The 24035-nt window shown below is 35.7% G+C and overlaps 1 protein-coding gene across 2 annotated transcripts in view; it reads right to left on the bottom strand.

Annotated features, from left to right (window-relative positions):
* GRID2 (glutamate ionotropic receptor delta type subunit 2) overlaps positions 1-24035 on the bottom strand; it is a 1161595-nt gene that overhangs the window by 123138 nt on the left and 1014422 nt on the right. For both annotated transcript variants that reach the window (XM_058547512.1, XM_058547513.1), the window contains exon 13: positions 5693-5859. In XM_058547512.1, the coding sequence (XP_058403495.1) occupies positions 5693-5859 (167 nt within the window). The remainder of the gene's footprint in view (positions 1-5692; positions 5860-24035) is intronic.

The raw sequence follows: 24035 nt of genomic DNA, 5'->3' as shown, positions 1-24035 counted from the left end.
TCCCCGTATCCAAATTCTGTTTATCCTTGAAGTCTTCTAGCCCAAGACTAATAAAATCTTTTCTATTCTTCCCTTCAATGATTTCCTTTTCTCTAAATTTTTTCAGCATTTATTGTCTATATCATGCAGTTTATTCATATTGCTTAACGTTTACATGTGTATCTTGATGATGTCACTCCTGCTCTCAGAGCTGAGGGACTGCATATATTTTGTGCATCTAAAGGGAAAACAATTGTTTGTTTGTTCATCTTCTGTTGAGAGCACCTGTGTGAGAGATCCTTCCACCAACTGAGTGCACAGCTTAAGCCAGTTGTTGACTGATTTTGGAGTTGCCAACTGGGCAATCAACGGAAGTTGCTTTTTCCTCTAACTGAAAAGGGGACAAAGTGCTTGGAAAGTACCTCATTCTGGTTGGGGAATAAAAAGATTAGGGCTCTGATGCTTTCAAGTTAAAGGAATGTTTTCTACCGTCCTTGTGGGAATAAAAGCATAAAAATTCTTATAGCAGGGACTTGGAAAGAAAGGTAGGCATGTGCATGTTTGTTTTCTTTTTCTTCTCAGTTTTTATTACTCATTGTATGAAAAATTGGAGAAACCGAGAAAGAAAAAAATTAGTATGATAAGAGAAGATAGAAAAATTTTTTTTAACATCAAGCAAGTACAAAGGATAAGTATTCAATTTACTTGAGTATAAGTAAATAGGATGATCTTTGACCAAAAAGTTAGGTAGATCTTTTATTTATTCATCAAATATTTATTGAATGCTTGCTATATGCTAGGCATATAAGGTAGGCACTAGGGATGCAGAGACACATGCCTGAACTCAAGGGGCTTATGAGGCAGGACTCAAGAGGTACAGCGTAAGAAGTACTAAGACAGAAGGAGGTAAAAAGATCTAATGTTCTTTTTCTGAATCCAAATAAAAATACAAGTAAAGCACTAGATATTCTAATAGTTAACAGTGCAAGGGGAAAAAAAAAGACTATATTCAAGGATTTTAGAACTAATTAAACAAATAAAAGTAGACATTTATGAACAAATAATGAAAGCATATCATAAATCAAGGATTATGATTAATTATATTCTGTGTCCCTAACAGAGAAAGAGAGGGAGAGGGCAAAGAGAGGCAACGCCTAGGTGTTTATTTGAAACACAGCTTATTAAAAACGTATGTAAATTTTTGGAGCCAGGCTGTCTGGATTTGATTCTCAGCTCTAATACTCAATAGCTTTGTGAACTTGGACAAATTACTTTACCTCATTACGTGTCAGTTTCAATGTCTTTAAAATGAGGGTAATAGTACTTATCTCATAGATTCCTATGTGAAAGAATTCAGAATCTCGCGCATAGCAAGCATTATATAATCCGTTTGATATTACTCTTACATGCTTTCAAAAGCAAGATAAGGGAAGACAGAGTGCATGATGACCAGTATGCTACACATGGAATTAGAAATCTTGAAAGTTTTCAATTTTATTGCATTTTGATTCTAAGCAAGTCATTTACCCATTTGGACTAGTTCCATCCCTGGTAAAAAGGCAACTATTATTCATTCCATTTCTAAAAATTATGAAATTCTGTGATTAGGTTGAAATATTGTTTCTGCATCTGTACCACTACCATGAATCCAACAAAATCATTCTCTATGCAGCTTGAAATATATCCTTGTTTTCATGCCACTGAGTGTTTCCATTCCCAAAGTTTAGGGATAGAAGCCAATAGGCAAAAAGTGACTCTTTTTATTGATGAACTATAAAATTAAACTCATGAATTAATTATTCTTTTTCACCCACTAAGATTTGAGAACACAAGTGAGCTCATACTAAATGCTCAATAAATATGTTTTGGTTATCTTTTTAGTCCTATGAATAGTTAAGACTATAAGATCAGCACTGGACTTTATTGATAGCATAACGATATCACTCCAGAAATTCAGTTTTTTTCTATTGTTAAATGTCTTTAATGAAACAACTTTTGACTAAATACTTTTTTATACTAAGAACTATTATAGGACAAGGGCCATATAAAACTTCTGATGAACAAACAGTGTCAGAGAATTCATTGCAAACATTACCCACCTTACTAGTACTCTGACCCATCTGGTGTGATGTATAAATACTTTAACTTCTGCTGCCAGGTTATTTAGTATTTGTGCAGACCAAGGAAACAAAACTCTTCTTTCCAAATCTATGGTTATATATATTGTAGCACTTACTGGTCCTTAAAAGTCACTCCTGTGCGTGTCCCCTCACATACACTTGTACCAGTGAGTGTATTCCCACAGCCCATGTTTCTGATGTCTAACCTGATGCTTGCCAAAGCCCAGGCCCATCCACTGAGGGTATGCACTTGTAGCATAATAGTTGTGCACTAATATGCAAGTGTGTAATAAATAATGTGCAACATTTCATATGAATATTTTGAAGTGTCATTAAAATGTACAAGAATATAAGATACTGGGCAGATAGAAGATATTAAACATAGTTATTATATAACCAATATTTATTTTAGATATTAACATTTATTATATATTAAAGTACTTTGATTTTTTAAAGTTGTGGTATAGGCATACCAAATAATTATTTACTTACTAAAATTCACCCTAAATACTGATTATTTTCATTGAAAATAATCACAATAGTAATCAGTGATCTAGTTTAATCGATGGCCAAGGATAAGTTGATGTATGAAAGCTAAAAGTGTACTACAATGGTTAAATTTGATGGTCTTTATAATATTTTAAATCATTCACTAAAAAAGAGATCTCTTTTTCCTAATGTCTATAGCAAAAGGGAATGAATGCAGACGTTTTCTGAATTCAGGGGGAGATCTGAGTAATAGATTAATGTGGCACATGTGTACAGCAAGATGAGTTGGCACAGCGACAATTGCCAGATTATGTTTCTTTCCTGGATCTCTCTTCTCCCAGATGTCCAGGGAACCAGGATGCAGACAGTCATTATTAAGGAATTCCGCAAAAAGGGACAATTTAAATTGTCAACATCCGTAATGCAAATCCAACAAAGCAAAAATAATGCTCCATGCTTAATATTACTTTTCAGCAGTTCACTAGCATACATTGCCTCAGAACTAAAATCTCTGATAGGTAAAGCACCACAGGGATAATAAGAAATGCAACCCTTGGTGTGATTTATTAAATATTTCTTTAATTGCTATATGTTTGTGTATTGATTTTAGCGGCTTCATTTTTTGCATAAAAGACCTAGAAATCAGATCTGGAAATGAAAAATATCTGTAGTGAAGAAAAAGCCAATTAACCCCAACTAAGGAATAAACCATCTTTTTCTTGAGTACTTGGTTCATATTAATGATCCACTAAGCTTTTCTGCTGGTCTTTCATTATAAAAGCCTGGCAACCTCTTTCATTCTATTATGCTTTCCATCCTCAGTTCTAAATTCATGCAAACAATGGTGTGCCTCCTGGCTTAGAAGCGTCTGCCTCCTCATTTCTCCTTGCCCAGTTCTAACCAGGCCTTCCTTATCTCATGCTTCCAGGTTGGCACTAGTCTTTGCTGATTCTAATCCATCCTTGCTATCAAAACTAGATTAATCTTCCCTTAAATGCTGTCTTCATCATTTTACTCCTGGGCTACAGAACAGACAATGGGTTCTTATAGCTGTTTGTGGCCTACAACATGAATTCTAAACTTCAAATGTCCTTTCAAATTAACTTGACGTCCTTATTGTTCCCCAGAACATTCTCCTCTCTCCAACTTCTACTCTGTTGTCTTCACTGTTTCTCCAAGAATTATCCATATTTTTCTTTCAGTCTACCTATTCTCTACTAATCCTTCAAGGTCAAGTTCAAGGCTCACCTTCTCTGGAGAGCTTTCATTCATGTTTCCTTTCATTAACTCCTTATTCTGTATGGTATTCAATTCTTTCAACGTCTCAACTACATAATTTAACACAATATAAATAAGCAATATTGATACTGTATGCATGCAAATGCTAGCAAACATTTATAGAAATATCTGTATTGTTCACTGCTTCGTGGACATGGGTCTTGAATCTCCAACTAGACTGCAGATGCCTCGCAGGTAAAGTCCCTATGGCGTAATTGATTTTCCAGTTTGTTCGCCTTAGAATCTACTCGTCTATAAATGTGTTTTGGTTGATGAATCATTATTTACTCCTTAATATTTTACTTCCCAATTTATGCATATTTCATTTTTGTCTTATACTTAGAAGTTTTTAAGCCAGAAGGGACCACTGGTAGATCGTATTATTATTCATAATGATTTACTCTTTTCTTCCCATTCTGTGTAGTGCACTTACCCACCCCATTGATTTTGGTCTTGGCCAGGAGACTTTTTTTCGTTAGTGGTCTGTGGGCAGATGTGACATATGCCACATCTATGCAAGAAGCACAAGAGGCACTGCAGGTTTCGGCCAGCCTCTTTTGCAAATGCTCTTTGCAATGAAAACGGTAAGTCCCAGGTAGGGCTGCTTCATCAGCCTGTGGCCTGCAATGAGAAGCTGCATAGATGGGACCTGCAGTGGACCCACAACTTGCAGCAGAACTTAGCCAAATCCCAGCCCTATGTTTCAAGAATGAGAAATAACTTTTAAAAGTCACCAATACTTTGGGGTTTTTGCTATATAGAAAAGCTGACTGAACCAGGACCTTAGAGTTAATCTAACTTCCTCTTTTGCAGATAAGTAGAGATGCCTAGATTTTTAGTTAGCTAATGGAAAAGTGATAAATTCTGGACTACTGACTTAGTTTTGTTTTGTTTTTAAACACAAAATGCCTGACTTTTTGTTATCCTAAAATTTGGAGGAATAGAACTTTAATAGTCTGAAATTTGGGGCCTTAGGGCTACCTGGAACTGCCCTCTTGGTCTGGCATTAGCTTTTGAAAGTAGGTAGAAGAATATCTAGAAAATACACAAAACTTATTATCAGTGTTAAATGGAGTATAGCTCTACCTGACAGATATTCATCTCTCTCAGGTCCCAGCTTATTTGGTAGCACAGAGAATGAATGTAGTGATCTTTGTGAATTCCTTTCAGGGCCAACTCTTTCATATACATTGTTAATTTAAAATATACATTACAAAACATCTTTCTTAAACAACTTATAATAGAAAATTCTGATTTGAGGATGGGTATAATTTCTTAATAAACCGTCTCCTTAATTTCCATGACAAAGTCTCATATAAACTTTAACACCAAGTGAGAGACTCTACAATTCTGACCCTTTTCCTTTTGAAAAATCAAATGGACACCTCCCTATCATCATGTGCTTCAGTACAGCAGAAACTTGACTTGGTCCTGAAGCTTATTTTGTGCTTTAGTGTTCTTAGAAATGAATTAATGTTGCTAACTCTGACTAATTTTAGTCCCTAAAAATTCAAAGACTAAACTACTGAACTAAGTTCTAAAGAAATTATTAACATACTACTTTCTTTTGTATATCAATTTTTTGACTATGAAATAAGTTATATGCAGCAAGGTTTTCCCTTTTTATGGCAAAAATAATACATGAGTACGTGCTTTAGGAAATGAATATCTTATGGAATGACACTTATAACTATCTTTTTTTGTTATTGTTTATTGTGGTTCTCCAAACAAAGAAAACAAAATGTATCAAGTTAAATGGGGCAACCAAGTAGATTTTCTTTTTCTGTATTTCCTCTCTTCTTATTTGGACCACACATAAATCTTACCTTTGTGAAAAAACATCCCGGTAAGGACTGCCATGTTGCAATGCAATTCCATATCCCCGATCAGCAACAGTATTCCCAATGGTGTAAAAGGAACAATCTGGGTCATTGATAGCCACATATTCCAATACAGCTGCATCCCATACAAAAGCATAATTTCCAAATTTTACCTGTGAAAATATAGAGAACAAAAGAAGAAAATAAGATTTAAGGTTGAAATTTTAAGTTATATAGACAGGATAAAAAATATTACATTGGTATATATTTAATTGTGCAAAAAATAATAAGGCCTATATTTCCAAACACCTATTCTGAATGAGAATTTGGCTTTAGGTTAACTTATAGCTCTGTTCTCCTGGAAACATGATAAGGTTGGAATGTTAACTATGTTTCCAGGAAACAATGCTTATAAGTAAAATGACCCCTGAGCAGTAACGTCTCCTGGACTGAGAGAACAATAAATGCAAGAAGAGAAGCCACGTCTTTGAGCCTCTTTGAGAGTGGAAATTCTTGTAACTGGGTCTGTCTCTTTGAGGACCCTGGAAGTCACGCTTTTGGGGTTGTTATAAGAGATATTGGCTTCTTTGGGTTATTGGGTTCCTAAGCCAGGTGGGCTTTAGTACCCACCCAATATGGGTGTCATCTCCTTGCTCATGACCTATATTCTAAATGAATGCTGCAAGTACAACACTCATGGAAGGGAAGTAACCAACACTGCCCTGTTGGCAAGATATATTTCCTGTCCTGTGTCATTCTGAGTTAATCTGTTGCCAAAAGTGGCCTATGTCAATCTTGAAGCTGGATTTAGAAGAAACCCTCTTGGTGGGCACTGCAGTGAGGAAAAAAAATAATTACACAATCTTCTCTACCATCATTTATGGAATACAACGTTATTCTGGGTTGTTTGAAATATTTTAGTGATTATCTTTTTTCCCTCAGTAATCACTCTATGCTAAGTCACAAATTTATCAAAAATAAAAAGCAATCTTAATACAGTTAGTTTAGAAAATTATTATATATAAGTATAGAACTTAACAAATTAATAAAATAAATAGAACTAATAATTAAACCAAATATTCAGTTTGTTTATTTATTTATTGGAGGGAAAAGTAATCTCCTGGTAAATCTGATTAGGGAAAAAGAAAAAAATATATAAATACAGGTAGCTAGAGGGAGTAATGTCAGCAAGATGGGGGATCAGGAGATCCCTAGCCTTTGCCCCCCGACAGAAACAACAGGTTGGCAGCCATCCATAAACAAAAGTGCCTTTGTGGGAGCCTTGGGATCCAGGAGGTGAAACCCTGGTGGAGTCCAAGACTGAAGAAAGATGTTGTAGGAAGAAGGCAGGCCTGCACCCCAGGGGTTGGCCGGCCAACTGTGGTCTTGCCTGCAGTCCTGGAAGCAGCCCTGTCCTTCTATGGACTTGGCTCCAGATCTGTATAGGTACAAGGCAAGGATGTCCACTCTCACCACTACTGTTCAATATAGTACTGAAAGTCCTAGCCAGAGCTTTCTGGCTAGACATGAAAAATAAAAGTACCCAAATCAGAAAAGAAGAAGTGAAATTATTTCTATTTGCAGATGACATGATTATATGTGTAGAAAATCCTAAAGACTAAACAACAACAACAAAAACTGATTAGAACTAAGAAAGAAATTCAGCAAAGTTGCAGGATACAAAATCAACATACAAAAATCAGTGGTGTTTCTATACATAAATGGTGAACTATCTGAAAAGGAAATTAAGAAAAGAATCCCATTTAGAATAGCAACAAAAAGAAGAAAATACTTAGGAAGAAACCTAACCAAAGAGGTGAAAGATTTGTACACTGAAAATTACAAAACACTGATGAAGGACATTAAAGAAGACACAGATAAATGGAAAGACATCTTGTGTTCAAGGATTGGAAGAATTAATACTGTTAAAATTTCCATACTACCCAAAGTGATCTAAAGATTCAATGCAATCCCCATCAAAATTCCAATGGTGTTCCTTACAGAAATGGAAAAAACAAATCTAAAATTTATATGTAACCACAAAAACCCCGAATAGCCAAAGCAATCTTGAGCAAGAAGAACAAAGCTGGAAGCATCATGCTTCCTGATTTCGAATATGTTACAAAGCTATAGTAATCAAAACAGTATAGTACTGGCATAAAAACAGACATATAGATCAATAAAACAGAATAGAGATCACAGAAATAAATCCACACACTTATGGTCAACTGATCTTCTACAAGGGTGCCAAGAACACAACAGGGATAGTTGTGACTATCCACAAAAGGATAGTCTCTTCAATTAATGGTACTGGGAAAACTAGATATCCACATACAGAAGAATGAAACTGGACTCCTATCTCACACCAGATAAAAAAATCAACTCAAAATGGATTAAAGACTTAAATGTAATACCGGAAACTATAAAACCCCTAGAAGAAAACCTAGTAAAAAAGCATCTTGACATTGGTCTGGGCAATGAGTTTGGATATGACACTACCCAAAGCACAGGCAACAAAAGGAAAAATAGACAAATGAGATTGCATCAAACTAAAAAGCTTCTTTTTGAAATAGGAAATGAAATAATCAATGAAGTGAAAAGGCAAGCTATGAAGTGAAAAACAAATTTGCAAACTATATCTCTGATAAGGGGTTAATATCGAAAATATATAAAGAACACGTACAACTCAACTGCAAAAAAAAATAAATAACAATTAAAAAATGAGAAAAGAACATTTCTCAAAGAAGATATACAAAAGGCCAAAAGGTATATGAAAAAGTGCTCAACATGACTAATCACCATGGAAATGCAAATCAAAACCACTATTAGATATCATCTTAAACCTGTTAGAATGGCTATTATCAAAAAGACCTAAGATAACAAGTGTTGGTGGAGAAAAAGGAACCTTCGTACACTGTTGCTGAAAATGTAAATTGTACAACTATTATGAAGGCTCCTCAAAAAATTAAAAATAGAGCTACCATATGACTTAATAATCCTAATCCTGGGCATATATCCTAGGAAACGAAATCAGTATCTCAAAGAGATATCTGCACTCCCATGTGTAGTGCAGCTTTATTCACAAGAGTCAAGACATGGTAAAGAACCTAAATGTCTGTCAATGAATGAATGGATAAAGAAAATATACAATGGAATATTATTCATCCTTTGAAAAGAAATAAATTCTGCTGTTTGCAACAACATGGATGAACCTGAAAGATATTGTGCCAAGTGAAATAAGCCAGACACAGAAAGACAGATACTGTCCAATCTCACCTACATGTGGAATCTAAAATAGCCAAACTCACAGAACACAGAGTAGATTAATGGTTGCCAAGGGTTGGAGGATTGGGGAAATGGGGTGATGTTGGTCAAAGGATGCAGTTTCAGTTATGTAAGATGAATAAACTCTGGAGATTTAATGTACAGCATGGTGAGTATAATTAACAATATGGAATCATATACATGAAATTTTCTAAGTGGGTAAATCTTAAGTGTTCTCATGACAAATAAAAGGTAACTATGTGAGGTGGTGGATATGTTCACAAGATTCATTATAGTGATCATTTCACAATGTATACCTATATCAAAACATCAAGTTGTACACCTGAAATATATACAATTTTGTTGTCAATTATACTTAAATAAAGCTAAAAAATACAGATAGAAACTGGAAATGAAATAAAATATTCAGAAATAGGTTAAAAAAAGAACACTATGCATGATTCTACAGGAATAAAGCTAAAATACCAATAAATTTGATAATTTGCTAGGAAAAGAGAAATTTCCAAATCTTCTTTAGAAGTAGAAATTTCTCTAGCACAGAGAAAGAGCTAAAATAACCTTGACACTAAAATATGAGAAACATCCAACAGTCTCAGAGTCTTGTTTTCCCAAAAATATCAACAAACTGATTTTCATAGTATATTAAAAGAATAATGTAGCATTGTTAAACAGGGAAAAGCAACTTTTAGTATGAGGAAGGTTACTGGGATAATACATCTTACAAATGAGCCTTTATAAAATTTTTAAACGATCTCTCAATGGACACCAAAAAGATATTTGACAAAATTGAAAACCATTCTCTATCTATCTACCTACCTATCTAGTAAAGCAGGAATAAAAAGACTCTTCTCTGATGAGGTAGAATAACTACCTCTAACAAGCAGCAAAACTACTGAGAAATGAAACTGTAATGGCATTACCATTAAAGTCAAGAAAACGATGCCTACTATTACTCTCCAAACTTGATACAACTGTAATCATTTTAGCTTACACAATAAGGCAGGAAACAAAAATCTGATTGCAAGCTACTAGGGCAAAATTATCATTATTTGATGACATACTTATGAAGCCCACAAGATTCAACTTAAAAAATATTGAAAAAATAAAGATTTCAACAAATAGGTTGGTTATAAATAGATAAATACAAATCAATTGCTTTTTTATAAATATATCAATAAGACATAATATAGAATTTGAGTAAAAATATCAATTTATACTAAATATAAATACCTCCGTATTTCACAATAAATGAGTAAAGACTATATAATGAAAACTTCAACACTCGACTGATGAAGACTTGAATTTGTTTCTATATAAGACATAACATATTCCTGAAAGAACAGATGCACAATTGTAATAGAAATGTGTTTTCTTCAGGTTATTTGATACTTAATGCACCATAAATAAAATGCCCAAAGAATGTTTCAGAACTTAATAAAATCTTTGCATATTTAATTGGAAGGAAGAAAACAGATGAGAATAGAAAAGAAATTTTGAAAATAAAAAATAATGATCAGAGACAGAATATTATGTATTCTTTTTCAATTTTTTTTTTTTTAATTTTTATTTATTTAATTTTTTCCCCCAAAGCCCCCGTAGATAGTTGTATGTCATAGCTGCACATCCTTCTAGTTTCTGTATGTGGGACGCGGCCTCAGCATGGCCGGAGAGGTGGTGCATCCGTGTGCACCCGGGATCCGAACCCGGGCCGCCAGCAGCGGAGCGCGCGCACTTAACCGCCAAGCCGCGGGGCCGGCCCTATTATGTATTCTTAATAATAAAATAGCACAGAATTATTTTTGAGAATAGAAAATCAGGGTAATAGACAAATAATCCTACAGAACTGATAAAAATATAAAGACCTCATATATAGAATGCATTACAAAGGACATAAATCAAATCAGTGTGGCAAATAAGAAATATTTAAAAAATGAGAGTGAGGGGCTGGCCTGGTGGCGTAGCAGTTAAGCGCGCACGTTCCGCTTCAACAGCCCATTGCAGGTTCTGATCCCAGGCGGGGACATACACACCGCTTATCAAGCCATGCTGTGGCAGCGTCCCATGTAAAGTAGAGGAAGATGGGCACGGATGTTAGCCCAGGGTCAATCTTCCTCAGCAAAAAGAGGAGGATTGGCAGCAGACGTTAGCTCGGGGCTAATCTTCCTCAAAAAAAAAAAAAATGAAAAAAAAATGAGAGTGAGACAGGTGATAATTTCAAAAAGGTCAATATTACAGCACTATGTCACACTACACACAAAGTAAATTACAATAGTGTAATAAATTAATTGTAATGAACATAGAACCAAAGTTAAAAAAAAAAACCCACAAAACTAGAAGAACATGTAAGATGGTATTTTTCTGATACTGGAAAAAGAATTGGATATCTAAATATAAAAGTAAAGGAAGAAAATATAAGTAAATATTTGGTATATTTAACCATTGGCTTTTAAATATATTTGTGTAGAGCAGGCCAACATCAGATGTTCAATAAAAACTTTTGCATGAAATATGGTCTAAAACCTTCAGACCAGTTTACTGTGCTCAGTGGATACTTACGATCTTTTGCTGGGGGTGAACCCCAACCAAACCATGGGATGTTGAAACAGAAATAAAAAAGTTCTTTCCCTGAAGACACCAATCAGTGCAACTACATAGTGTCTACTGTACATTAGGCACTATGTTAGGTACTACAGGTCAGTGCTTTCCAAAATGTGATACTAAGAACAACACCATCAGAATTACCAGAGAATTCTTATGTTAAAAATGTAAACTCCAGCTCCAACTCCAAACTTATTGCATTGGAATGTTTGGTATTTGAGGCCTGGGAATATGCATTTTAACAATCTTGACAGTTTATGTACACCAATTTTTGACTAAGATTTTTTTGAAAAAAATGAGTAATATAATCAGGAACAATTTTATATACATGAGACTTGATATAATCACAAAAACTGACAGATTCTTGTAGTGTTGGTGTGGGGAAGGGGAAAAGACTTGGTTAGGTTTCCTTTACATTGATTCCTCATCCCTGTAGGGTTATCTTGAAATCCTTCTTCCCTTTCTCTGATCTTTTGCATTAATCACTGTAGGGGAGGAAAAATCATTTTCCCTCTACCTTTCTGAGCTCTTAGCTGAGACCCTTGTAATAAAAGATTAACAAGAGAAATATGAACAGAAGTTTATCAACACACGTATCTCATATATACATGGGAGACACCGGGGATAAATGAGTAACTCGAAGTAGCTTAGAATTCAGGCTTAAATACCATCTAAATAAGAAAAGGGGAGAGAGGATGTAGGCCTCTTAAGGGAGAGTAAATGATTTTTAGGAAAGATGAATGGCCTGTAGAAGAATAGATGGGAGGTATGATAGTTTGTGACAAAGTTTGTTGAAGTGTGGTGTCAACTTCTAGTCTCTCTTCTCCTGTGATGAAAGTCAATATTCCCTGGTTGATGAAACTCTCAGGGAGGGGATTTATGACAACTGAGTTCCTTTTGGAGGATTTATCTTGAGGCAGATAAGGAGAGTACAGAGAAAGCTTTTCCCTGTATTTGCTGTTTTTCAAGTGCTTATAATCAAAATAATCAATATGCCGAAGCGGCATATTTTTGGGTGGCATATTCTACTACCCTTCATGACCAATTTTCATATCTACTTTTAGCTTCCTGGGCCTAAACCTACAGTAACAAAGAGATAGAAGTGACCTTGAAGCCTCTTCTAACAACCTACTCTGATTTTTGCTATTCTCTTCTGTTTCAAACAGCCACTCTGCTCCCCTGGCAGCTTCTTTACAACCCTCAAGGGACCCCCAGTTGGGGACATATTGCTTTGCTATTAGAAAAGTGTTCTAGCATTGGTGTTACTGCTTTGTGAACTACAGAGCTCTATTTAAATGTATAGTAATGTTATCATTGCCATTAGATACTTGTTTCTGGTAATTCTAATGTTACAAAGCATTATGAATGCATTTTTATAAAGAGAACCCTTAAAACAGTATGATTATAGCCCATAGCAATGCCAGTAAAATGTTGCACAGTAACCCAAACTATTTTAGCTTTTAAAAATACCCCTGGCCTTTTTCATCTACTAAAACATACAATCACTGTCCTTTGGATGGTTTTTAAACATTAAATTAACACTACCTAGAAAATACTCATCGACAAAACCTAAAGCTACTTTTCAACAAAATAATTGAAGGTTTGGCCTAGGAAATTTTCAATTCATCTGACTAGGTGATGGATATTACTAAAAATTTTCAACTAGTCTTTGTTCTGGAGGTCATGTTTGGATAATCAGCTGAACTATGGGTCACTGATGTATTTACCAGTGGATTCCATGCCAGCAGAGTGCTTCATATCAGGTAAACAGCGGGCAAAAGTACATCTGGGAGTTCCCTGTCAACATATTCCAGACCCCATTTGCGAGGAAGGGAAAAGAATCCAAAGTGGCATCTACCTCCAATATTATCAATCTCTGGTCCCAAAGTAGAGATACCAGAATGCTCTGGTGATTGATGGCCCACAGGAGCTATCGATGCTCAACACCTGTGTCCTCTCAACAGTGCCGAGATGCCAATAGCCTGTGATGAATTTCTCACTGCTGAGATAACACTAGGAGCTAGGTTTTGTTCCAATTCTGCAATATTTTTACAATAATCTTTCTCTGAACTCCATTTTATGAACAATCATTATGCATTAATTTTAAGATCCTGAGGAGATCATAAGGGAGGGATGTAAAGGTAAGACTTTGGTCCCTGCCCTCAAGCTGCTTACAACTCAGTAGTGGGGATAAGTCAAGTCTATTATGTTAAGTACCATAAAACAAGCTTGAAGGGTTAAAGTGGCTTAAAGAAAGGGGAACTTAATTTTCACTGGGGGGAATCAGAACAGCCTGCTCAAATATTCTGGTAACTGAATAGATACCCTTTGGAGACATTTCTTGTTCATGCACACTCTTTTAACCTTCTAGTTTTCTGCAATTTTCCATCTGTCAACTGAAGAACTGTAAACATTCAATGTTATTTTCTCAAATATTTGCATTTCTTTCCAAGTAAAGTGAAGGATGGGAAACGTATTTTCAAAACCTGCACCTGTGCTCCTCACCATGTTATGGATCCTGGCATATTTCTCTTTCTCTGTAGAACGTTCTTGTCCTGTATGTGCCTGTTCTGACATCTCCATCATGACCTAATGCTGAAGCACTTTTCAGTTGCTTAGGCAGCAGTCTTCTGTAGCTGCAGAAGCCCACACCACAAACAAATAGACTTTGGTTTACTTGGGAAACCATATTCTTTCTCACGCAAATCTTTAATTTAACAAATTCCTTAAAAATCTCACTTCAAAATCTATGGGTACAGAGAAACAGCAATGATGATCCTTTTTTATTAAAAAAATTTCATTGGGAACAATTATGGAAAGATGACATTTAAACCAAAGGGTAAGATAAGATTTCCCCTCACTAAAGAAGGAATATTCTCCCTTTGTCCTTGGTTTTCTCCTCATGATAATAGATCACATTTATAAAGCACTTTTTCACTCTTAAAAAATGTCTTTTACACATACATTTATTTGTCCTTTACAACACTGTGAGGCAGCTGATGTTATGATACCTAATTCACAGATGTGGTAATGGAACTTGTTCAAAGTCAGACCCGTTATTAGTGGTAGATTTGAAATTGAGCTCAAGGCTATCTTCTAGGCTTTTTTCACTACATTAAAGATAAATTCCTGGGAGATATTTGCCATAGGAATGCAAAAATGCGTGAGATATGGTAGCCTTTGCCTTCGAGGCATTGCCTATCTAGTTTGAGAAATAATATTTATGTAAATAAAAATAATGCAACATAGTATGTGGCAAGAGCTGTGAAAAGAATGCAGCTTCTGTAATGCTATGTGATGACTATTAAGATAAATAAGAGTTGAGATTTTAAAAAACAGGTTGCTTATTTGTCAAAATCGTTGGAATGAATGAATACTTGGTTTATATGATTCTGGACCCCTGAAGCCCGTTGATTTTGTGGCCATTGCTATCTAAGCATTTCTGATTTTCAGGATTGAAACCGAAGCAGAGATTTTTAAAATTAAAATAAAGGCTGCAGGATGGAAATTTATTATTTTTGCTCACCAAATAAAAATCAAAAGTCCTGAGAACAATGTGGGAAAAATAAATTCTAACCTTGCACACTAGGTGGCTAACTTCTTTACAGTTCAAACTAAGGGTCAGTGGGGGATAAAGGGATGGTGAATTACAGGCACAAAGAGTTATGATTAACCCAGAATCGATCTATAGTGGTCATTATAATTCATTGCCCACGTAAGTCCTTAAGATGGAATGGCTTGAATATTTATGACATATGGTTCTAGGGGGTGGTCTCTCCTACTCTGGGCAAATTAATAATTTAGCATCACTAATCAATTCTTCTGAATCTATCCAGCTCAATAAATCATGCTCAAGTCCATATTTTATCACTTAAGACTGACTTTTAAAATATATATGGTTTTGTTTACTGCTGCCTTAATTGTTGGCCTACCATATTTTGTCTGCTATTGTTTTGAAATTTGAATTTGTACTCCAAGATAGCCATCATAGGGCACACATTTTTACAAGGAAGATAAGAATGTGTTTAAAGTAAACATCAGCTTATTTATGAACTATCTTTTTTTAACCTTGAAAAGAAGCAGTATGTCTACCTCTAAATCTTATCTTTTGCCTCTCTTTTTTGATGCTACTGGTATATTAAATATTAGAAAAAAATTTTTTGAAGCATATTGGGAACTGTGAAAAAGCTTCCTTCCCTACCACTGACAACTTTCTCTAGAAACAAATGGCTGCTAGGGTCTAGTAGATAGAAGGCTAATAAGGCCTGGAGTTCTGGATAATTCTGTGTGGGAAAGAACTGGTAATTCTCTCCTCAGGCTGGGTGAGTGCCTGAGAAAACCAGTCGACTCTCCAGGGAAGGCAACGGGAAAACTAAGTTTGGGGGAATGCTTGGTTCACAGAGACCTGTGGACCTTAAGTCCTCCCGCCCTCCTTCCACAGATGCTTGTTCCCATGAATATGTCTGTTCTGTTGCTTTTAAATTGGCCAGGAAGGAGTTGGCTAGGTGGGCAGAGATCTCCCAGTCCCGGAGCCTGGGACAGACCAGAGACTGGAGAACCCACAGTTTCTTCCAGCTGCCTCAGGAGGGGGATTTGCGAATCGCTTTCTTCTATATTGCTGGTCCACAAGGAGAAAGGACATTTCATCATCTGCAATTAGCAAGACTGCCAATCCCTAAGATAATCCAACAATCAGGTTTGAGTCCCCATGAGCTGACAGAGAAAAACAACAACCCATATAGTGGGTGTCTGGCTAGAGAAGGAAAGATGAATCTGAACAAGTAGAACACATTCTGGGGGAAATAGCATTGTGGTAATAGGAAGATTCCAATTTTAAAAGAAAAATAAACAGAGCGCTTAACCAGATTCAACTGTGAGTCCAGAAAGATCTATGTGGCTACAAACTAACAAACAAACCTCAATTTCTCAACCAAAAAATTGAACAGATGAATTGAAGAAGAAAATGTTCATAAATGTCTTGCAGGCTCAAACGGAAGAACTAAGGAGACAGCTGTCCCAGTTTACCTGGGATGTCCCAGCTGTAGCACTGAAAGCCCCATGTCAAGGGAAACATTCTTGGGAAGCAAAAAGCCCACGCTTTTGGCACTCGGTGCAGAAGGTTGGGGGAAAGTATAAAATCCATTCAAACAGCTTAAAAGATAGAGTCTGGAAGTGACTCTTCCTTCAGCAGATGGGTTATCTGCTTTCTGCAGGGGCTGCCACTGCTTTTGCCCCTGACTGCTGATGTTGGCAGCTGTGACTTGCTGTTCACAATAACGAGTCATCCATTGTTGTAGCATTGCTGCGAGTGAGTGCTGAGACTTAAGTGTGCGACTTAAGTGCATTGTAATCATGACTGTTAGCAGTCCTTTGCCTGTGGACTGACTTGTTCTTGGCATCAAGATGATGCTAATTTAATTTTTAACATTGTGAATACTGTGATCATTTTTTTCTGAGTTCAGATGATGAAAATGAGAATCATTATAACACTAATACCAGCATGACCCAGACATCAAAGAAAAAGAAGGCTAAATGACTGTGTTATATTATTACAGATGGAAGGGCACAAGCAACTGATTAGGGAGGTAAATAACCAAAACAGCATACTGTATAATACGCAGACAGGAATTTGGAATTAAGTATGGTAGAAAAAAGAATGTGAAAGCACACACAAAGACTGAATCTCACAAGTCGGGGATGAGACAGGCAATACATCTAAATCAATCACAAGTCTTTGTGTCTCCCAAAAGACACAAATGCTCAGTTGAAAACAGCAGCTGCTGAATTAGTTTGGGCATACCACATAAACAAACGTACATTACTGTACTGTTCCCTTGATAGCTTTATGAAACTGGTAAAGCTAGTTTTCCTGATTCTGAGGTTTCAAATAAAACGTGCTGTGGGAAAACAAAAGGAGGAAATTTTGATAACAGATGAGTTGAACCTTTACAGTGTAGAACTAATTCTTTCAGATTTTACCTGAATGATCATGTTTTCTACAGTAAAGTTATGTGTCACATAATGGGAACAAAAAAAAATGATTCCTCTAGCTCTCAGATACTTTGATTTTAAGAATGTAGTGTCAAATCACCTTCTTGATTTCTATGAAGATTGTAATAAAACTGCATAAAACATAAAACAAAAGTCTACTGATATCTTGTCCAAATACAAAGACCTTAATCATCTATCTGCATATTCTGCAGATATTGCAAATGTAAATTTTGGCAAATTCCATTCAGTGGGTAAACTTATCAAAGAAAATGAAAACATCTTATCTGCAAAATGTTCTGCACACCTTGTATATCACACTGCAGAAAAGAGGCATGATTTGCTTACCTATGATAGTGAAGCTTTCATAATTTAAAGTTTTGGTCAATTTCAGTTTCTTCAAAGTGTGCAGAAGCACTTGTACGAGTTTTTACTTAATAGAAATGGAAGATGGCCTTCTTAGACATATGCCTATAAGATGGTGATTAATTAATTAACTACTTTTATATGATAATCAAAATAGAGCCTCTTCCAAAGTGCCACTCACCAAGACACTGTAGATATAGTAACTCAAGGACCCCTCCGACTTGTATGCCTTTCTTTGTGCTCCTACTGAGAGGACAAGAGAGCATCCAGATCTCAGTGCCGGATTCATTTACTACCTCACTATGGCATTATGGCTGGTTAAAAAAAATCAATCCAGAAAAAGAGCACATGGAAAGAAAAGAGAATTTCTCAGCTTAATGTTAATACCAGGAAAGAGAAATTAAATTTGTAAGAATTCCTTACAAAATTAGTTACAGAAGCACTTATAGGAGTTTTACTTAATAGAAATGGAAGGAGATGGCCTTCTTCGACATATGCCTACACAGCGGCGATTAAGTTTTAAAATGTTGGACTGCCATAAAATCACATTTTCAAGGTGGGGACAAGAAGAATGTCCTTCTCTAACTTGGAAATACATTGAGGATGATGATGAAGAAAAAGATTACAGTAAAACAGAAAGTTATGTGCTATTTTCCAAACTCGTCTGATGATTTTTTGAAGGAACCACAGGGTGCCTGGAAAAGGATGAACTGACTGCACCTGAGTTGCTCAATTTTATGGTGTAGATTATGACAAAGACTCATAGTGAAAAAATGACACATTTTTTGAAATAAGACTACTTCAAAATGAAAAAAAAAAAGAAGGTCACCAGAAAAGGGCAGCCAAGTTAGACAGGACTTCCTCAATTTCTTTACTAAAACTGTAACTTCTTTGGAATCCAGCATTGATTTCACAAACTCAAATTATTTCTGTGCTTTAAAATCATTTTCCTAAGAAACAGAACTTTACCTTGTGATGACATCCAGTGTGCTTCAGAAAGTTTATAAATGGTGGACATCTTAGACACAGTTAGCCTATATGATGAATTTATAGATGTAAAGTTATGATTGACAAAAAGCTGGTCTTTAAAAGCAAGCTTGTAGAACCAAAGTGTATGGACATCTTTTTGGAGAGCTGGAGACTGATTCCTAAAAGTTAAAATACCTGCTGTTGCTAATAAGTAAGCTCCTAAGTGTGTGATGCTCAGACACATTTGTTAAGAGCATATTGAGCTTGATGTCATCACATTGCAATGGTACCAGAATCAGTGTAATGTGGGCTTGAGAAGAGCTGAGTCGCAAGTCCAAGTGACTATCTTATGTTTGATTACCTTCGGTTTTACTACTACATAAAAAAGAACGATGTCCTAAAGGTTGCAGACAATTCAGAGAAGTATTATTGGAAGAGAAACAGAAAGAGTAAAATTATCCTACCGTATTATGGGACAGAAACATGTCATTGTTAGTTATTAAATATAGTTAATATCTGTTTAATTAGTACTATTATATTTATGTTTCCCTTTTAAAAAGTCTTACACTTATATGTCTTAAATATACAAAATTTAAATATCTAATACAGAGTTAAAACAGAGTAAAAATAACTGCTTTCTCACCGGACAGAAACTTTACTAAAATATTGTTATTTTTTTTTTTTTTTAATTTTTTTTTTTTTTTTTTTTTTTTTTTTTGTGTGAGGAGATCAGCCCTGAGCTAACATCCGCCAATTCTCCTCTTTTTTTGCTGAGGAAGACGGCCCTGGGCTAACATCTGTGCCTATCTTCCTCCACTTTATATGGGACGCCACCACAGCATGGCTTACCAAGCAGTGCGTCGGTGCGCGCCCGGGATCCGAACCAGCGAACCCCGGGCCGCCGCAGCGGAGCGCGCGCACTTAACCGCTTGCGCCACCGGGCCGGCCCCAAAATATTGTTATATTTTTATTGTATGTATTATTTGTTTAATTAGTACTACTACCAGTCACTACTATTTGACAGTTATCTAGTCCTATTATTATTTGTTTAAATAATAGCATTTTGTAATAAGAAATGAATAATACAGAATAATATGTAATTTCAAAACAATGCCCATTTTCATGTTTTTATGCTGAAGTAGTAACACATGTATATAATTATTTATTACACATATTAATTTTTTTGTGTGTGTGTGTGAGGAAGACCAGTCCTGAGCTAACATCCGATGCCAATCCTCCTCTTTTTTGTTGAGGAAGACTGGCCCTGGGCTAACATCCGTGCCCATCTTCCTCTACCCTACATGGGACACCGCCACAGCACGGCTTAACAAGCCGTGCGTTGGTGCGTGCCCAGGATCCGAACTGGCCAACCCCAGGCCACTGCAGCGGAGCACGCGTACCTAACCGCTTGTGCCACCAGGCTGGCCCCATATTAATATATTTTTTGTCTCGTGTAGTTGTATTCTGAGTTGTCTCTCTACAAAGTTGGCCAACATATTAGCGAATGTATTGGCATAATTGGCTATCCATTTGGGAGAAAATAAAATCCTTAATCCAAATAAAAATAATTTCCAGTTGGACTAAATAGCTCAAAGTAAAATAATAAAAGCCCTGTGAGAAAAACTAGGGGAGCAGATACAGTATAAGTAAGGAAGGATTTTTTAACCAACGCAGAAAATCCAAAAAATATATGTCTAAAGCAGACTTTTTTTACATAAAACATTTTTTAAACACCTTTGCATGGCAAAAGATACATACACAAACTGAACAGAAGACCTATAGATTTGCAAAAAAATTGGAACACAGGGTAAAAAGAGTTAACACATAAATAAATAGGTGCTTCTCTAACTGGCAAGCAAAGAATACAGGATGCAAAAGAAAAATAGATAAAGCATCTGGAGAGGCAATTCCAAATGGAACAAATATACACGTCCAACATGCATATGAAAAATACCCAAATTCGTTAGTGCTTAGGTGAGTGCAAAATAAAATAACCGTAGTCTACTACTTTATATCTATTGATCTGGCAAAATTTAATATCTATTGCTGGTAGAGACATATTGAAAAGTGTATTCTCACTCATTGCTAGTGGAAATGGGAAAAGGTTATAGCCCTTTTCAAAAGCAATGTCTATTCAAATTTAAAAAAATACAGATGACTTTTGGCCCAGCAATTCCATTTTCCAGGAATCTATCCAAGAGAAACAAAAATTTCAGATTAATGTACAAGGATACTCAGTGCATCATTGTTTATTGTGGCACCAAATTGGAAACTATGGTAATGCTCATCAGTCATAGAATGATGATGCATTCCTGCCATGAAACATTATGGAAACATTAGACCAATACAAGGTGCCATGGAGGGATTTCCATGATGTATTTGCAGAATAAGGAAAAACAAACTGCAGAAATTATTTATAATGCAATCTTATTTTTAAAACCAGCAATGACCAAAATTTACACAGATATGTGGGTCTATGTGTATACATGTTACTATATTATTAGAAATGTGTAGAGAACAATATGGAAGAATACAATATATCTCATTGGTGACCTTTTTTTAAAATTTTTCTTTGGTGAGGAAGATTAGCCCTGAGCTAACATCTGTTGCCAATCCTCTTCTTCTTGCTGACGAAGATTGGCCCTGAGCTAACATCCATGCCCATTTTCCTCTCCTTTATATGGGACACTGCCACAGCATGGCTTGACAAATAGTGCGTCTGTGCGCGCCTGGGATCCGAACCTACGAACCGCGGGCTGCCGAAGTGGAGCGCGCACACTTAGCCACTTGTGCCACTGGGCTGATCCCAAAGAAGATTTTTTTAAAAATTCAGGTTTATTGAGATCTAATGTCTATACAATCAAATTTACCATTTTTAGGTCTACAGTAAAAAATCCTAAGTAAAAACCTGAATATTTTTATGTTTAGAATTTTTAAATGGCACCATTAACATATACAGTAAAATAATAGTTAGCTTTCGAGTCCTATGTTGATTTATAAATTTATAAGTACTAGGGTATTCATAATTACATACTCTTAATCGCTTTGCTATAATAACTGATTTATTTCTATTCAGGCTGGAAGGGCCATTGACATACACTTAACTTGAAACTGAACAATAGGTTAATAAAAAATCAGAGCAATATGTTAATACAAAATTATAATGTCAGAGGCTTGGAAAAAACCCAACATGCATAAAAATTTGTGCTAAAATTGCTAGTCTTGCCAATTATCCATCCACACTTCCCTTCTCTAACCACTCTTTCTACTGGTACATGTGTACATATTCTGAAAGAATACTAAGTAGAAAGATTACTTGTGAAATTTATTGTAAAATAAACTAAATCCTAAAATAAGTTAGATAACTTTCGTAAGAAGTCAATTTTTTCTCCAATTGGGTTCCCTTTTTGCATTAACAGCATTTGTTCTTATTTCTCATACTTATAATTTTTTAAATGGCCATATTCTTTCTTGTCCCTAGTTCTTAGATATTCATTTCTTTCACTAAGAATGTTTTCCTGTCCACCGTTTTCTCTCTGTCTTGCTCTCTCCTATTCATTTTAACTCCTACTAATCCTTTCAGAGCTGGGATCAGTTCAGATGTCACTTATTCCTGGAAGTTCTCCTGGGTCTCCAGGCTTGGGTTAGTGTCCCTCCTATGTGATCCCATTGCACCTTGTATGAACTCCTATAACAGCACTTTAGCACACTGTATTACACTTGCCTTTTTTCATTTTGCTCTACCTCATGTAACCATAAACTCCTGAAGGCCAAGACTGCGTCCATTTCATCCTAGTCTCATTGCCTCCCCTATGCCTAGCGCAGGGTCCAATATTATCAGAAGCAGGACCCGATACATACTTCTCATTTATGAAGAATTACTTCATTTCCTTTCTTTTGGTCACTAAGACCACCATACTTCGAACTCCCTATTCATTCAACGATCACCATGCTCCAATCTTCAAACATTGATAACAGAAAGTTGTGCTGGCTCCATATTTCTGCCATATACAAACAGATCATAGTGTTCTGTCAGGATAAAGGTGTATAAGGTACCATTATAAAGTTAAACTGTCTTCTGTGAGGCAGCATAGCTCCAAAGACTCATCATTTGTAGGTATGACCTAGGCAGCACTGTTCAACAGAATGTTCTGAAATGTTGGCAGTGTTCTGTATCTGTACTGTCCAGTCTGGTAGCCACTAGCCACATATGACTACTGAGCACTTGAAATGTGGCTAATGAGACTGAGGAACTGAATTTTAAACTTACTTTAATTTTAATCCATTTAAATTTAAGTAGTCATACGTGACTAGTGGCTATGATATTGGACCTCACAAATTAGAAGATATTTGCTCCTATGGAAGAGTATAACTTTTCACCCTGCTAGAATCACTACAGAACTGCCATTTTTGGTATATAAACCATAGATGGCCTTAGGTTTCTAATTAATCTTTCATATGGATGTATTATGATTCCCACTTATATCAAAAGCACTTTGAGGGCAGAAAATTTTTTTCTAGATTCCCTGGACAGACAATACTTAACTGAAATAATTGCTTTGAGAGGGAATATTTATATGAAGGTTAAAGGAAAAATTCAGCACTTCACTACTGCTTAATACTAAAAAGAAGTGCCTGTGTAATACTGCAAATCCTCCCTGAAAAAGAAAATGGAAAGATTTTCTTATAAAATGAAGTGGAAAATGAGTAAACTAACTCTTAGATTAAGACTTGGTGTTGGTGATATCACTCACTGCTCATGGCAGATTTTAAATTGCTAAATTCAGCATTTTCACGTTACTTTGTCATGTTGTGGAAACATGACGACGTTTCATGTAGTTCACAGTCTATTACACATTACAGAAGAGCATTAAAAAGGAATTTATATGGTGATCAGTTGTCACAACTCAGTATCACACCAACTTCTCGGCCCAGCAGTGAGAAAATAAAGATGTACTACAATAGGCCTATTCATAATAATATGGTTACCAAAAAAGGATAGAAGATTTTTCAAAGAAGCTGGAGAATCAGTTTTTACATCAATTTGGATAAAATTCTAGAAAGCAACTTCCTGAAAAAAAATTCTCTATCATTATCAAGGTTTACAGACTGGTGAACAAAAAAGGAAGAGTACAAATTTTGG

Source organism: Diceros bicornis, chromosome 8 (assembly GCF_020826845.1).
Source record: "Diceros bicornis minor isolate mBicDic1 chromosome 8, mDicBic1.mat.cur, whole genome shotgun sequence".
Lineage (NCBI taxonomy): Eukaryota > Metazoa > Chordata > Mammalia > Perissodactyla > Rhinocerotidae > Diceros > Diceros bicornis.
The sequence above is the reverse complement of the archived record's forward strand: the minus strand, read 5'-3'. Positions and strand labels throughout refer to the sequence as shown.